Source organism: Sander vitreus, chromosome 22, assembly GCF_031162955.1.
Source record: "Sander vitreus isolate 19-12246 chromosome 22, sanVit1, whole genome shotgun sequence".
Taxonomy (NCBI): Eukaryota; Metazoa; Chordata; class Actinopteri; order Perciformes; family Percidae; genus Sander; species Sander vitreus.
Genome location: NC_135876.1, coordinates 8,975,408 through 8,993,092, shown reverse-complemented (window position 1 = coordinate 8,993,092; position 17,685 = coordinate 8,975,408). Strand labels below are relative to the sequence as shown.

General features: G+C 40.2%; 1 protein-coding gene across 1 annotated transcript in view; it reads right to left on the bottom strand.

The window, feature by feature from the left end:
- The window catches only part of ahrra (aryl-hydrocarbon receptor repressor a), a 73,331-nt gene that overhangs the window by 3,491 nt on the left and 52,155 nt on the right, over positions 1–17,685 (bottom strand). Inside the window, exons 4-8 of the mRNA XM_078280514.1 lie at positions 15,045–15,163; positions 7,052–7,141; positions 3,644–3,782; positions 2,834–2,967; positions 1,224–1,432 (exon numbers count right to left, since the gene is read on the bottom strand). Coding sequence (XP_078136640.1) covers positions 1,224–1,432; positions 2,834–2,967; positions 3,644–3,782; positions 7,052–7,141; positions 15,045–15,163 — 691 coding nt within the window. The remainder of the gene's footprint in view (positions 1–1,223; positions 1,433–2,833; positions 2,968–3,643; positions 3,783–7,051; positions 7,142–15,044; positions 15,164–17,685) is intronic.

Genomic DNA, 17,685 nt, shown 5'->3' with positions numbered 1-17,685 from the left:
TTGATGAATGACTCAAAACCCAAATATCTAGGATTGGTTCACTTAAGTTCATGAGACAATCATTCCAAAAGTGACTCATCTTTTCCGGAGTTCATCTCATCTGAAAATTGAGAACAGAGTCAACATCCATAACCCAAAAATCAATGATGGCCCGCACTCCAAGTTTATAGGCAGAACATTGCAGTATACTGTATCTTTATTTGCTTTAGACTTAAAAACACATTATATTTCTAATGTTGATTAATATGAAAGTGAAGATTTGTATTAAGGCTAACACCAGAAAGGGCTCACGATTATTACACATGAAACTAGAGTGTACTGTAAGAAGGCAGTGTTCTCATGCTGAAGACTCAACCCAATAAGCATCATGGCCTCCAAGTCCAACCAGCCTGTCCACTTATAAGTAATTGGTATTTTTCTAAAGAAACTTGAATGATGCTGAGAAGGAATGGACAGCAGATGAGGTGGTAGGGCTCTGCTCCCTGACTATAGCTCAACTCCTGGCCTCTAAGCCTTCCAAAGTTGTTAATGATGCATGAAGCAGAGAGGGCCTTATCCAAGCTGAGACATGTATTTGCTCCTAATTGGCCACAGGTAAGGCGTCCAGCACTCATTTGGTTTAGTGTGAGAGCCTGCTGGGTGGGAAATGGCTTATGTTTGTGTTGGTAACTGGGCCCCAGGGTAAATGCTTGGGTGTTCATAAAGCTGTTGCTGGGCAATAAATTGGTATCTCTCAAAAATGAATAAATAATACATGAGAAAGAATGCCCATTTTCATCACTCTAACACTGTTCTGAATATGTATATATCTTAGTTAAGGCAGTTACTAAGTATGTTTTTACATGTAAACTGTACTTATTTACTAAAGTAAACATGGCGGCCCTTATGAATTATGAGGGCATCTTTTTGCTGACAGCTTTGGCCTTTTAAGGTCTACAATTTTGACCTTTACTTTTAGCTCCCCCAGTAGGCAAATCAGTATAATCTCTAGAGGAGAGAACAGGCTGCCAAAATGCATCAAATCTCAAGTTTGGACCAAAAGGTTCTGAGACATTAAGTTTGTGTTAAAAAGCTTGACCTTTAATTACAGTATAACACCCCTATTAAAACAGTTTAGTCCTATTAAAATTTACACTAGGACACAGTGTGAATATACAGTACATCATCCCTCCAACTTGAGGTGATGTTGCAAGGATGTTACTGATGTGTATGAGGTCTCTTACTCATGCTCCAGTGCAGAGATAATCCCTCCACCTCCTCCCTTGTTCTTTCCCCGCATTAACATGTTCTTCATTTTCATCTCAGTGATGGAGGGCAGTAGGAGGGGTACACCTATGCAGAATAGAGCCATCTGGGGAGGCAACAGAGCCCCGGAGGCTGACTTCTTTTTCTGACCGTGGAGGAACTTCAACCGACCCTGGAACTGCATAGTCTGGGACAAAAGAGAAGAAGAATTGAGATATCCAATGATCTGTATATCCTTTGCTCTTTGAAAAGTCCTGCGTGTTATTGTTTATGTGCATGTCCAGTTATACAATAATAATACACGATAGCATTAGCTTTTGAAAAGTTAAAATGTATTAAACTGGTTTTCAGTTTGCTTCCAGGAAACATATAGAAAGTGTCAACCTTTGCTTCCTGAAAAGTACTTTACATTTGATACGCTTTGTATATCTCTATGTACTGTTTAAGAAAAAGAACCATGCACATGCTGGTAAGCACATTACAGAGTATTTCAACAAGACACACGGGTATAGACACACAGTGGTGCTTTGAGCTAAATGCTAACATCACCATGCTATCATACTCACAGTTACAATGCTAGCATGCTGTTTAGCATGTAATTTACCTGTTTAGCAAACAATGCAAAGTAGACTGAGAAAGAAAACTGTGAGTTCCAGGCTATGCTAACGGCACATCGGTGTTTTGAGCTAAATGCCAACAAGAGCATGCTGAAATGCTCCTAATGACAATGCTATCATGGTGAAGTTAAACAGGTATGATGCTTACCGTGTTCTGTTCACCATCTTAGTTTAGCTTGTTAGCATGCTAACATTTGGTAATTAGTACTAAACAAGAAGTACGGTTGTGGTTGACAGGATTTTTATTAGTTATTTATTAGTCATTTGAAAGAGGTGAACAAAAACTGCCATCCATTAAGCTACTGTGGCTAGCAGGTGTGCTCAATAAAGCTAATTTCATTTCATTCTTTTAGCGGGGAAGTAAGATGAATTCATTTGAATAAGTACTGTGCATTACAAATTTGTTGTGTCTTAACTGTAATTATGTTGACTGATCAATAAAAGAACCATACCAGTATTTGCTCACTACTTGGCCTACATGTGCTTCAAGTACAAAAACTGCCATCTAGAATTTCTGTTGCGCAGCCAACCTCAGTGCAACCAGAGCAGACTTGGTGACAGTGAACTCTAATGACCCTGATGAAATGGTCCAAACCCCATATTCTTATTGCTCTGTCATCAGGGCCTTTAGCTTTTCCACTGCTGTTCTCCAAACCACTCTAGTCACAGCCATGAGGAATGAACCAAGCTCCTATTCTGCTGCTGAGTCCAGGCACCCAATTGCCTCATAATGCCTTGCAATACAACTATAAATAACTGTACACACTACAATTAAAAATTAAATTGTGCTGTCCCAAAGGGGTCATACTACTTTTTATAGGCCTGGGTCTTCTCCCAGAAAGTGGGCAACATTTACTCCATGCTTAATTTTCATTGCATATTCTGCAACTTTCTGTTTTGCGTGAACGTTAATGTATTGAAAACTGAAGTTACTATTCAGTTTAGCTGGCAGTTTGTTTCAGACCACTCACCAAGAATCCAGAGGTGCTGTCCAAGAGGCATCGTACTCTGGCAATGAAACATCTGTTGAGAAAGCAGGAGAGCTCAGGAGGAATTCCCCCTGCCTCCGGAGAATGGAACAGGCTGCTCACTACAAAGTCCTCACCTGAAATGTAATAGAGAAAGATGGAGGAGAAGAAGAATTTAATTTGAATTGCAATTTGTGTGGCAACCTACAATGTGCTTCTCAGTCATGAAAAACGGAAAAAAAACTTAAAGAGCAATCAATAATACGTTTAAAAAAAAAAAATTAGGTGCATCTTTTTTCAGGATTTCTGTCAGTGTGTAAGTCACTACACTGATGACATATTCTATATCTGCCTCAGAAGTAACCAGCAGAACTTTAAAATCAAATTGTGATTAAAATAATTAGCAAGAAATGTCAGTGATCATTATGAGAAGCCGCCTAGGCCAGAGTTAAATACTTCACTTGCACATACATATATACTGGTACTAACCCCATGCACATACACACTTACTTAAGCACACACAGATACATACTCACACATTATGCATGCATGTGCAAGTGAGTATACATATAAGTGCAAGTGAAGTATCCATGTATGCGCAAGTGAAGTATATGTATGCGTGACCAAAGTATGCATGTATGTGCAAGTGGTTAGTACCAGTATATATGTATGTGCAAGTGAAGTGTATGTATGTGCAACTAAATTATTCAATTCTGGCCTGGGCGGCTTCTCATAGATCACCCCCATAACCACATTTTAACTAAATAGTTTGACCAAGGCAACTGGTTCATCCCTTCCCAGTAAGCTACCCACCAGTCCCTGCAGCTAGCTGGCTGTCCTGGTGTGCTGACATCCCCTGTGGAGGACACATGGCCCAGTGGAGCTGCCGTCTGAACTCCTGACGGTCGTCTATGTGGATGTAGTCAAACACATTCTGGTGCATCACGTCAGTCTGTGGGGAAAAATGAGAAATGATTTTAGTATGGTTGTTGAGGACATTTGTACGTACAGTATATATAGTCATAAAAAGTCAGGCAGATACATTTGTAGTTTTAAATTCTCTCTGTCATCTTCTAAAAGTCTACAGAACCATGAGATTGCGAGTTTACAGCACCGTCCTCAGACTGACTTCGGACCACTGTGTTTTTCTGCCATCAGTGCAGTTTGGAGGGGGGGATTCCTCTTGTTATGGCTCTGATACACTCAGTCTGCCTCAGGATCTAACCTCCCCACCACACATACAAGATCTATACTGTACACACAAAGTCACACACACACACACACACACACACACACACACACACACACACACACACACACACACACACACACACACACACACACACACACACACACACACACACACACACAGAGCATTTACTTAGTACAGTAACACTGGCCGCTGTAGGGCCAGTGAGGGCAGCTGTGTTTGTCAAACATCGCGTGACACCAGCTCCCGAACGGCAGTCCAGCCCAGCTTGCGCTCCCCACACACACACACACACACACACACACACACACACACACACACACACACACACACACACACACACACACACACACACACACAGTGTGAGTCGGGTTCCAGCCCACTCTCGTCATGCCTCTCTCTCTTTTCCAGCAATAGCTTTGCTTTCTGTCATTCCATGACAGATTCCTCAGTAAAATGTTCAACCTTCTCCTCTTCCTTCTCTCCCTCCTCCCTGCACTCTCTCCATAATTTCCACACTGGTGGCACGCGAGGGTTTTTGATCGCCTGCCTCTGAAAACACAATCTGTTCCCACCGTCTTCGGCGGGCGCTTCGTCCTGTGGTTTGGTTCCCTACCGGCAGTCGGGCAGACAGACGGATCAAGTGACTATTGTTTATGTTTCTCGTAAAAAACACAGGGAGGAAAAGAAGAGGGGAAAAAAATGAGAATAAGTGATATTTTCGCTGACCTTCAAAGGCTAACTGCCCCAGTAACAAATGGGATCAAAGGCCAGTGGAGGTTTTGTGCTCTTCTCCAGGGCTTTCTTGTGGTGCTACTTAGTGAAGCGTTCTCTTTTTTCCCTGTGGTATATTAGGGATAAGTGTCCTTCTGACTGCAATTGTGGGCTCAAAATTATGTAACATGTTGTCAAGGCCTTAGAGGCAAACTATGTGACTTAAAAAACAACAAATAGCTCCTTTGCTAGAATTGAACATGTGGGAAAGGCTAAGAGAATGTTTTTGTCACCGTCTCTGAAATATAATGATGATCTGTGAGTACTTATTTATTTATGTACAAGGACAGACTGTTCTTAGGTTTCTCAATTAGAATGAGTATGGATTCTCTGCCTCTGGTGATCAAACATCACAGTATCACACAAAATGCTTGGGCTGCTTACTCTTGACCATGTTAATTATGTTTTTGCATTTGTCGAATTAAAAATGTTGATGTGGAATGATTGGTGTTATGAATAAAACAAGTCTTACATACAGTACAGTCACTGTTGTGTTCTGTATACTAAAAGGCCCTGTTGTGGCTGTACTGGCATGAGTTGGTGAATTTGGTTGTTTGTTTGGTCCAGACTAAAATATCTTAACAGCTATTGGATGAATTGCTATGAAATGTTGTGCAGACATTCATGCTCCCCAGAGGATACATCTTGCAGAGATTGGTGATCCCCTGATTTTTAATAATAATTTTCACTTCTTCCGTTACTTTGGTTTATGACCAAATACTTACAAAACAAATGGCATTCTAATCAGCGTCACTACTGTGCAAATTATTTTTGTCATTGTCATTAGGAGCATTTTGGCATGCTGTTGTTGGCATTTAGCTCAAAGCACCGCTGTGCCGTTAGCATAGCCTGGGACTCTTAGTCCTATTTATATGAAGTATAATGAACAGTTTTCTTTCTCGGTTTACACATGCATGCACACATTTTATGCACCTTACAGTTTTAATTCCCTTTGTCTGTCTCTAGTGGCTCCCAAGGCATGCAAAAACACACACACACACACACACACACACACACACACACACACACACACACACACACACACACACACACACACACACACACACACACACTCACTCACTCATGTGCACACAGACACATACTGTGGCTGGATCTTTCAGACCGCTTTGGTTTGCTTGTCAATTTCATGGCGCTGGGTTGCTGCCCCCGTCTGCTCGTAAGCCATGTGGGAGCGCTGTAGCAGTAGAATATCTAACCCAAAGTGTCAGTGTGCTGTGTGTGTGTGTGTGTGTGTAAGCAGACATGAGGACAAAAGAAGGGATTTTTACAGTGAAAAGCACTCTATTCATGGTTTTAAAGGAGAGAGATGATTTCAGCATGGCAGGACAGGCTGGCCGTGTTGAAATCATCCATAATTGATGACTGGGTGTAGCTGTCGGAGAGGAAGGAAGCTAAACTGTTGGTGACTTATCAGTGTCCGCACACACACACAGACAGCCACAGAATGTATCTCAGGGTGAAACGGAGGTCTTCACCTTCCTGTGGCCTCTTAGCTCTGACTTAGGTTCACTTTACCCTCTACATAGAGTTATCAGACACTGAAAGAGAGACTTTTCCTCAGGCTCATTAGCCGTAGGATGAAAAGTAAAGAAAGTGGAAAGGAATGGATGGAAGAGAACATATCGGCTAAGGGTGAAAGAGGGGAATGTTGCTGGAAACTTGCTCAATAATGGCAGAGACTTCGGACACTTGTTGCAACAAAGGGAAACATCTCCAAAGGTAACAAAATCCATCTAAAGCTCAATATGTTTAATCTGTACAAAAACCGAAGTCTAAACACAATTAGTTTGATTATAATATGTACTTAGTACTTATTGTGTATGATGTATACACCTAGAATGTGAGACAACATGACCCTAACAAGAAATTGATGAATGTCAAAAAAAAATTTTTCTCCATTTTTCATATTGGCTGTGGTTATTGTCAGGAGCCTAAATTCCTGAAATAGTTTTATGGATTCATGTTACATTAGCCACAGGCAGGAGCCCCTTGGATGACTGACAATTAGTCAAAAACTTGATAAGATGGACTGCTGAGTAAAGAGGGAGGAACTAACAACACACCTCCTTTTTCAGAGAAATGTTATGCATTGCAGCTTGGAAGATGACACTGCCCACTAATCTGTCTGTTTAGATGTTCATCATACAGTGTTGTACCATCATTATACAGCATGTTACAGTATTGTAAACGAAATATTTTTGAGACGTTCAACTCACCTGATGAAATCCAAGATAGTCCACAATGGTTGAAGAGGCATAAAAAACCATGCCATCACTGCTCACCACCAAGGCAAAGCCTGTAAGAGACTACACAGAGAGAGACAGGAATAAGCAGTGACTCAGGGCAACTCATGCAGCAAATAAACTCAAGTGCATCAACTACATTATAGACAAAAACAAACAACTGTATTTACTCGCTCTAAAAGCTAACTTTAGGTGGCATTATTGCATGATTGCACCCAGCAGAAACACAGTGCAACAGAACCAAACTTTATTTTCGGTTATTATTTACGACCCAACTGTGGTTACAGTCATTACTGTACAATTTTTTAAAAGCAAAACACAGCCAGAATTTGATTCTAGCCAGACTTTTTATAGCACAATGTTTAATTTATATCACTCTTTCCATAATTCTCAGAACAGCAAATAACAGTAAAAAATGGAACAAAAGATTGAATAATACTGGACAGTGGAGCAGAAATGAAAGACAGATGGTTATGGAAGTGAGTGGGCCAAATAAAACTTGCTGATTTGTAATGCTAAATATTGCTTTTGAAAGACCTTTTCGATTATTTTCTGGTGTTATTTAGATTCATGGTATTTTGAAAGCAGTTAACTTGAAGATGATATACACTCCAATTTGCTCCAAATAAATGCATGTACTTAACTTTGATAATTACGTCTGTTTGACTGGTAACATGCTTTGATTTGTGATACCAAACACGTTGATTAAAAGCAGAGAAACTCCACAAACACTCTCTCGTTCGCGCTTTCTCTCTTTACACACACACCCGTGCTGTGCACCCATGGGGGAATAATGTGTTTGGCCAATACAGCTTACATAGACAAGTGTTAATTAAAAAGACAATTTAAATAAATACATAACTGGCTTCAGTCAAATAAGGAGGAATGGACAGATGGAGATGGAAGCAAGCGTGTGAGAGAAAAAAGGAGAGGTCTTCCAGCGTATGTGTGTGTGTGTGTGTGTGTGTGTGTGTGTGTGTGTGTGTGTGTGTGCGCACAGCTGTGATAGCGTGACAACTGCAAGGCTACTTGACTTGCGTGAATGCTTCTGCCAGAGTCTGTCATCTCCATTTTACTGCGAGACTATGCAGGTCTTCTATTGTGTGTGTGTGTATTCTGTGTTATATATCCCTGTGCATGTCTTCTAGTGTGTGTGTGTGTGTGTGTGTGTGTGTGTGTGTGTGTGTGTGTGTGTGTGTGTGTGTGTGTGTGTGTGTGTGTGTGTGTGTGTGTGTGTATTCTATGTGTTATATATCCCTGTGGCCTCTAGATTCACACTCACTCCCTCACTCCCTGAGTTTCTCAACATTGATCTGATTACCTTAGCGAGCAGTGTAATGCTCTGCTCACTGCACATGCTCCATCCTAACCACATAATAGACTCTGAAACCTGTCTGTGAATAGAGCAATTTGTCCCAGAGGTATTAGAGTCATATTGTGACAACGTCTCTGTGACAGACAAATCTCTGTACTATGATATATGACAATATGTGGAAAACATAATATGATGGAGAGGGAAACAGAGATAGGAAGATGACTCCGGTTCTTAGCGATGTAGATGCAGATGTTGTTTGACAAGTTCAACTGGCACATGTTCATAACATCCAGGGGGAGGGTGACCGCCCGCAGACTCAGACACACAATCACAGACACACAGCTTCCAGCAGCAAGCACTCAAAAATAAATGATGCTACCACTTTAGCGAGAAATAACACAAACATATCTGATTTCAAACAAGCACTTTTTACTGATTATGAACCTGACTGTGCCTGTCACAAAAAAAAAAAAACGTTTGGACTGCTCTGAAGCTTTTGAAATGTGGGACCAACATAGATTAGAAGGGGTTTCCAATATACTTAATATATTGGTCATCTGGTAACAGTTTGGCATTGCCAAATCTAATATACTTATGAAAACAGTGCTTTGAATCCAAATCCTGAATGTCAATGTTGAATATATGAACATGTCTGGTTTTTAGACCAAGAATTTGACTTCCTGGGATGTTTGCTGTATTGAAACCTTGTGTCTAAGGGAAAAAAGTAACAATTATAGCTGCGATGGTCGGGGCATTTTGAGGAGAAAAAGGAAAAAAAGCAGAGAATGGAGAAGAGGAAGAGGACAAAAAATGGCAAATACATGAGCGCTCTGTCAGCAGAAGTGCCAAACATTCCTGCTCATCACGTTGATTATGCCCAAGGAACAGGCCTACTGTTTAAGTGAGGGTTGATGAGTGGTGTGTAGGGGATTGAAAGCACAATGGCTGATTAGGTATAATATGGTCACCTTTGGGTCTGAAGCCAAGTGCTGATCTCATTGAGCTACTGGCCAGACACTTGTAGCCCGAATGGTTAAGACGGTCAGAAATGTATTAATCAAAAGAAAAATTCTGAGAATTTGTGTACTTTGTCTAGTAAGGTCTGTAATTTATTTTATTAAGTAATCTGGGTCAATGGAATGGAACTTTTAGGAAAAGTCAGGTACCAGCAGGATTGTATTTTGTTATTCAGCAAAGTTATTACACATATAAATTTCAAAACGGTCATAATGACATATATCATGGCTGTTCTAGTGTTAATGCACACACATTTAAATTAGATAGATATATGTATGATCATCTTGTAACAACAGGGGTTTGAACTCAGAACCTTGGACCTATTATCTGGGTAATGACACCCAGTGTAAGTGTAACATCTAGTAGACAAGGGGCAGGATTGCATTGCTTGGAATTTTAAACTCACTAGAGAATTTTGAGAATGTGTGTACTTGGTTAAGACAACATAGAGATGCCTGCAATATATTTTCACAAAGATCAATAAATGACAAACTGATGTTTAAAGATTCACTATTTTGCATTGACTGTAATGGCATTGATGAGGACACAATTCAAACATGTTTTTTAAATTCACTTTTTGAGATAAAATTCTGAAATTTTGCACACTAAATCTAAAGTGATCTTCGAATGTTTTCCATAAACATCACAAATTTAGTTTGGAAGAAATTGCTGAATTTTGTTTACACTACTGTATGCAATAACATGTTTGAATGCACTGTGGGCTCAATTCATGATAAATCAAAAATCTGCTTTTGTGGAGAACAGTTTGGATATGAAGTTCCCAAGTTTGGTGTCAATAGATCAAAACCATAGACTGTTAATTAATTAATGGACAAAGCATCCGGTTCGGCGAAGTGCTGCAAATGCGGAAGTGCCTTAAACCTGCATTCTATCTGAATTCCAGCAGGGGGCGACACGTGCGGTTGCAAAAGGAGGTCGGTTTCTGTAAAAGTCTATGAGAAAGTGACCCACTTCTCACTTGATTTATTACCTCAGTAAACATTTTCATAATGAGTTTATGGTCTCAATCGCTAGTTTTAAGTCTTCTGCAACACCGAAAGAGGTTCATTTTTTTAAATTATGGTCTCGTTGATTTTAAAATCAGCGATAAAGCAGGGGGTGTTTTAGGGCGTGGCTATGATGTGATCGCCAGTGAAAGTGTGTAACGTAACGTGGCTCCTCCCTCACTCCTCCCTCTCGTCTAAAAAACGACGGATAGCAGATCTCCACAAACCAATGGGTGATGTCACACATGCGCTGTCCATTAATATACAGTCTATGATCAAAACACGTGGGAGGAGATAGTTTACGAGGTAGGTTTTTAAGTTTAGAATTGTAGATGGCTGCTGTAGCGCCACCTCCAGGACTATTAGCACACAAATCACACTGATTAAGTTTGGCACGGGACTGGACTTTTGTGCAAAGTTTGGTGATTTCTTTACACATGGGAACATGGATTTCTTAGGAAGATGAAGAATAATACTATATAATACTGGCAAAAACAATAGGGTCCACGCAGCTTTGCTGCACGGCCCCTAAAAATATGTCCAGTTACATAATTCTTCTTCAACAAGCAGCTGAAAATGTAATACATGACTCAGTGATCTGGGATTAGGAGAACCTGCAATAGATTAGCCTGGGAAACCCCTGACGAACTTCCGGAAAACTTGAGATTTACTCTGCGAGTCAGTCTGGCCAAAAACCCATTCAAGCCCATTTCCAATTTTTCCAAATCGAGGCACCAATCACAACCGTTGAGGCGGGCTTTACACGATGACGATAGCGCAGCGACGGCGAGCAGCTTTTTGTTTACATTCAACATGACGGCCACCGAAGCGCAGCGACCCGTTGATGCCGCTGTCGCTGCTACGTCACCTGGATCTTTGGTCTGATTGGTTGAAGGACTATCCAATGTGCCCAGAGGCATTTGAGCGGCGTCCGTTGGTGACGCCCCTTTGGAAATAAGCTGTGAATGAACGTTCCCCACACCCACTCTCAGTGAAAACTGAGAAGGGTCTGGTGTCAACCAGACTAGCAATAGATGTGAAAACGACCTGAATCTACTTGTATGCAATGTTGTCTGTAGGAGGTTCAACAAGGCCATAAAAAGGCCAACATTTACATTTTGAGTTAATTTAGTTTTTTTTTTGCCAGTTCACCTTTCTTCTCCATTCCTCTTCCAAGTCATTGAAATGCCACAGTAAATTTCTGCGACCCATTTTTCTTTTTTAAGGACTTTGACATTTTTATTCTTCTGGAACAAATAGGCCTTGGACTTGAGACCTGAAAGAGTATGGAGGCAAAACACTATATTCTGTAAGTTGATTACTGTAATTGGCTTTCCAAAGTGAAATTTTTGGCAAATATACTATAGATGAATGCAGTGCATTTATTTTTCACGTCCAAAACTATTATGGGAACATCCATCCATTTAACTTGGAAGAGGACAGGCCATTTACACTGTAATTCACAGAGAAAAAACTAGCAAAAAGCCTTTACAACTAGAAAAGCAATTATTCTTTTCTTTATAAAAAAACAAACAAACATCCAAGCTAAAAACCAAGAGAGAGAGAGAGAGAGAGAGAGACATTTAAATCTATATTATAAAGTAGGAAAATAGAAATAGAAAGAAAAGAAACAATAGAGAAAGACAAAGAAAATGGATTCATATCGGCTGCATTGTGATGCATGCTGTTTTTTGTGTTTTTTCTCAATTCACATTTCCCTCTCTTCCTTGCATACTAAAGCCTTTAGGTAATGGAAACAGGCACCTGCTGCTGGCCGGCTCCGCCACATATCTGCAACTACGACGCCCCCGGCTCCCATAACTGCCCCTGGGAAACTTAAAAGCTTTGACTTTTCAAATTCTTAAGAGGCGCTTTGCACGCAGAGCACAAAATAAAATATTGGTTCACTGGATTTGGAAGCACGGGAGAGTAGGGGAAGAGGTGGATTGTGGTGGTGGGCCAGTCTTGTCTCATTGTTTTAACAGAGTTTCTTTGGTTTTGCTTCTGTCTAGCTGTCAGAGTAAGATGAAAGCGGTGCTGATGAGGTCATGACAAACATGGAGACCTTCTGCCATCGGGAACACACCCACATCCTACACACGCATACTAAGGATAGAATAATGTGCGGTTCTGATATATTGAATGATAATTGAAAAAAAATGTTGGATATCGGCCAATGAGTGAAACCACATGCAGTAACACATAAGAAAAACATTGTGTCTCTAGTGAGGGCAATGACCGTCTTTTAGTCGGTGGGTCCACCGCTTTGGCCCAGGAATATCTCAACAACTACATCAAATACTTTGTTTTGTGACCAAATTCCTGCAAAACTAATGAAATTCCTGTCAGCCTCCGCTGTACTTTGTGTGAAGTACAGTACTGATAAGCAAATGTTACCATGCTAAACTTAGATGGTAAACAATGATAACATATTGCGTGACATCTTCATGTTATCAGCCAATTTCCATCCATATGTATGTAGTGCAAATTGTAACCAGATTTCCAGAAAATGGGTGAAACAAGATGCAAAGCAATCCTCATTTTAACCCACTATTTTATTTAATATTCAAATCTTGTTTCAAACCCTTAAATAGTAAAACGTTGGTAGTGCCAATTCTCCAACTATTGCAGAAAAAGACGGTTTAATAAGATGATTTTATTGTATTCATAAGAGTGCCAGTCAAACTTTAAATGAATGAAAACAATGTTGAAAGCTTGATGGTAATATGTGTTGTGAATCTGTTGCATTCCATTCTGTGAAAACTCTGAACAAAGCCTCTCTTATCTAATTTTTGCTATCATACATTTGTATCATAAATTGTTACACTGTTTTCCTTCCTGAAGATTTATCAGTGTGAAGCTACCTTGAATCAATCCTCCCTTTCCTTTGGTGCTTCTTTCTTATCTACCTCCCGTCATCAAAGTGAATGGAGGGATTGTTGTATGTACAGTATATCAGAATCAGAATCCGGTTTATTGCCAAGTAAGTACTTACAAGTAATTTGCCTTGGCGGTTGGTGCATACATAAACAAACACACATATTGAACATTAATATGAAATAAACACAAAATACAGAAACAAATATATACAAAATGGCTGTTTAACATAAGAAAAAAGATTCTCCAAGCACCTGAAAATACACCAACGTTTCCACCTAAGCAAAGCATAAAAACATTTTGCAATATTTCGAATTCCTGGCATTTCCACTTAGGCTTTTATGCAAAAATTGAAAACAGGTGGATGGAAACACACTTATGGTCATTGTAAGCTTGTAGCATGTTAGTCACTAGCATTGCTGTAGACTTTTTTACGCTTACGTTATTTAGATTATAGAACATATATAGATTTATAGAACATGTATCTATATAAAAAATGTAATATTGCAAATGCAATATATACAATAAAATATACAATATATGGTGTAAGTATCAACCTCCAAAAATCCCTTTTGGTCAACACTTAGACAAACATTCACAAGCAGATAATAAAACAAAAACAAACCAATACCATATCTCACACATACAAAGTCATGCAGCCCTACCAAACACACACAAGCATATCCGTCTCTTCCTCTCTCGGGATCCCATCACCATAACAACGTATACACAGTTTGCTGTGAGGCCCTGGTGCAGGTTGAGTCACGCAACGGTAGGCAGCACATGACTACGGTCAATCTATCCTTTTGTTTGCCGCCCCGTTGAGACAACCTAACACGTTAACAGAAGCATCAGTGGATCAGCTCGGCTCTGTGTCTGCGCGCACACAGTTTGGTTGTCTGATGATCAGTGTCATATGTTGTTCGACAGATAGCCATTAGGATATTGAGTGTGTAGCAATGATCTGATGCTAAAGCAATTCCCATGTAGCGTGCTGCGGTATGTGTCTGATTATGACATCCTGTCCACTCTTATGCCTTCAACAGAAACACTTGCCTTTTTATAGGAATTATAGTAAACAACATATCTTATAAGTTTCATGTAAAATATATTCAACAACATTGGTCATAGCTGAGTACTCCTGGGTGTCCTGATATCATGTCAAAAAAGTACAAGAAATGACTCATACCCTTAACTATATGCACTTATAATAATCTGTTTAAATCTGAGTAAAGGTCTGAGGTCAACTGACAAAACAAATCCCCTATTTGCTCTGATTACTGTTGACAGGCTTGGTGTGTTCTTCTCACTCTTCTGCTCACTTCTGCATACGACCACATGCATTCATGCTCTGATGGAGTCCCCACCTCCTCCATCAGCTCTGACACTCCCGTCTCACCCTTATGTCACGCAACACCACAGCTCTGCAAAGGAGGTCAGAGCAAAGGGCGAAGGGCACACACACACACACACACACACACACACACACACACACACACACACACACACACACACACACACACACACACACACACACACACACACACACACACACACACACACACACACACAAAAAGCCCTCCCTCCCCTCTTCCCAATTCACACTCCTGACTGGCGTGTATTCAAGCTAGTGAGCATTTCATCAACGGTACAACAGAAAAGGCAACGATATAATACTAGCATAGCAAAAACCGATGGACAGTATTTGTATACAGACTTGTTGACAGAATTATTCCATGTGGTTTCTTACTTCCAGGAGTAGGCTGCTTTCATTGACGGTGGTGCCCAGGGGACTGCTCTCTTTCCGGGGTTCAGGGTTAGAGGATGCTGTGCTGATGCTGTGCTTCCTGGAAGGCTTCTCATTGTTCGCTATAAAAAAGAAAAAGAAAATGGTAAATTGGCTGGAATAAGGGACTTATTTATGTTAAAACAATAAACTAATAGCAACCCGTTGAATATAAGGGTGTAAAAATCAAAATGTTGTTCAGTCTGGGGTTGCAAGTGCAGGTGGAAATTAAAAGAGCAGCCGCGAACAAAAGAAGAAAATCATACAGTTTTATTAACCATACACAGACAGGGATATGTGCTAAAAGTATATTATATAAAGTATATATATATATATATATATATATATATATATATATATATATATATATATATATAGCACATATCTTTTAGCACATATCCCTGTCTGTGTATATATATATATATATATATATATATATATATATATATATATATATATATATATATATATGAAGTAAAATCAAGCACACCTCATATAGGTCTTGAAGTTATTATTTTGTACTCAGAATACAGAGTATGTGTGTAGAGCCCTGTCAACACAGGCAAAGGTTTCTCCCACAACCTCTGTGATATGGCAGTGAGAGAGTTGGACCGACACTCAGACATGTGGCCGGCACATTTACTGTATCAGTCTCCTTTTGCACTGCACTAACACCAGGTATTAGTCTGTGTGGTGGGGCCGTGTAACAAAGCAAAACAGTGGAAGATTTTATGACTTTACAGGATTCTTCTCACACGATATAGCCACACGCACATGCAAAGCTCACTGATACACACAGAGTGAAGTAGAACGCAGCATTTAGTGGGTTTGGGACAACGATCGTTATCGATATAATTGTTAAAATGGACTTATTTGCACTGAAACAAGGGTCTGCCATGTTCTTCATCATTTAAGTCTGTTAAGACAAGCTTCATCCTTACTGTAGTGTCCTTATAAAAAACATTGAACTCTTTCCAGTTCCAGTGCTGCTGGTCTCTAGCTGAGCCTGAGCCTTAGTTTTTACTGTAATCTCTTCACACACACTGTACTGCAATTAAAGACAATCAGCATGTCTCACTCACTCTCCTGCTAATGTGTGCCATGTGATATTTAAAAAAAGAAAGAAATATCTACTAAAGTTAGAAAAATATCACAAGCAAGTCACGCGCCATCAACCACTACACATATGGCGTGTTCTTTCAGCCGCCGTAGAGTAAGTCCTAACTACCTCCATGCCAGAGTGTGTACACATGCAATTAGCCTACATGACTGTAGCGTGCAGAACTGTCACATGTGCATTGATGACGTGTGTGTTGCGTGTTGGAGACATGTTTGCGTGTTTCTGTTATGGGTGTGCTGTCAGGGGGCATGTGTCTCACTACAAGAGATTAGCCCTTCGCTCCGTCACTCATTGTAGCAGGCACAGATTAGTCACGCAACACACACACACACACACACACACACACACACACACACACACACCATAGACTCACTATGAAAAACGATCCAAGTACGAATGTATGTATCTTCTGATGCTTCATATAGTGCCCACCCCCACCGAATAACCCCATTCTTCTGTCTTCCATTCCTCCCCCTTTAACCTTCTACCATCTCCTGTCCTCTGTATATCCCTCCCCCCATCAACTCTTCTTCTACCCTCCTCCTCCTCCTAATCTCTCCACCCTTTCTTTGTTCAACTCGGCATCGCAGGCGATCGACAACCGATTTCGTGATGGCAAAAGTGTTCCCCTTCTCTTAATTCCACCCTGAAGCACGCAAAGCTAATGCGGCTGTTTTTTCCCCCCTATATCCATACATTTGTCTGGATTTACTTTTTTCACGTTTAATCATTCATTCCCCCAGTTGCAACATCAGTTTTATTCAGGCTATGAGTGAAAATACAGTTTTTTCTGAATTGCTAAAACACTAAACCCCTATTCTCTGAACCACATGCTCAGTGGCTTAAACCCATGTGTGAAACCAATCACTCATCTTGCAAAACTCTAAACACATTTCACACTGTAATGCATAATGGTTAACATGGCCAGCAAAAGTTAAACACAACTGCAACACAGTTGTCACCGTTTACACACAGGGACTCCAAATTGTACACACGTTTCTACTGAGGTGATCAAACCAATAGTAGAGAAGATAAGCCAGTTCAGAGTGCACAGGGGGCACAGGGGCATTGAATGCTGATGTTTGATTATGCGGTTTCACAATATGTTTTAGTGTACTGTCATGTGCTTTTCATTTCGTTTTCTTTGTTCTTCGGCCTTTTGCAGTTGGACTACTGTATTGTTCTACAAGTGCCTAATATAGCGACATTCAATATTGTAGTACTTGCACTACTTGCAGTATAAAAGTTATTTACTGTACAAGTTGTGATATACTTTTGTTTTCATCGCAAAATGTGTTTACTATATGTCTTCTCGAATGTTTAAGGTAATGTCTAATGAATGCTCTGTAGTGTTGAGTTATTGACTGGCTGTGTGTATGATCTGAAAGCATTGTTTGATTTTGCCAGCAGAGTCAGGTGTTGTTGTGAATATAGTTTGAGAATTTGGTTTTGTGTTTACAGTTTTGAGAAAATGGGTGAGGGTTT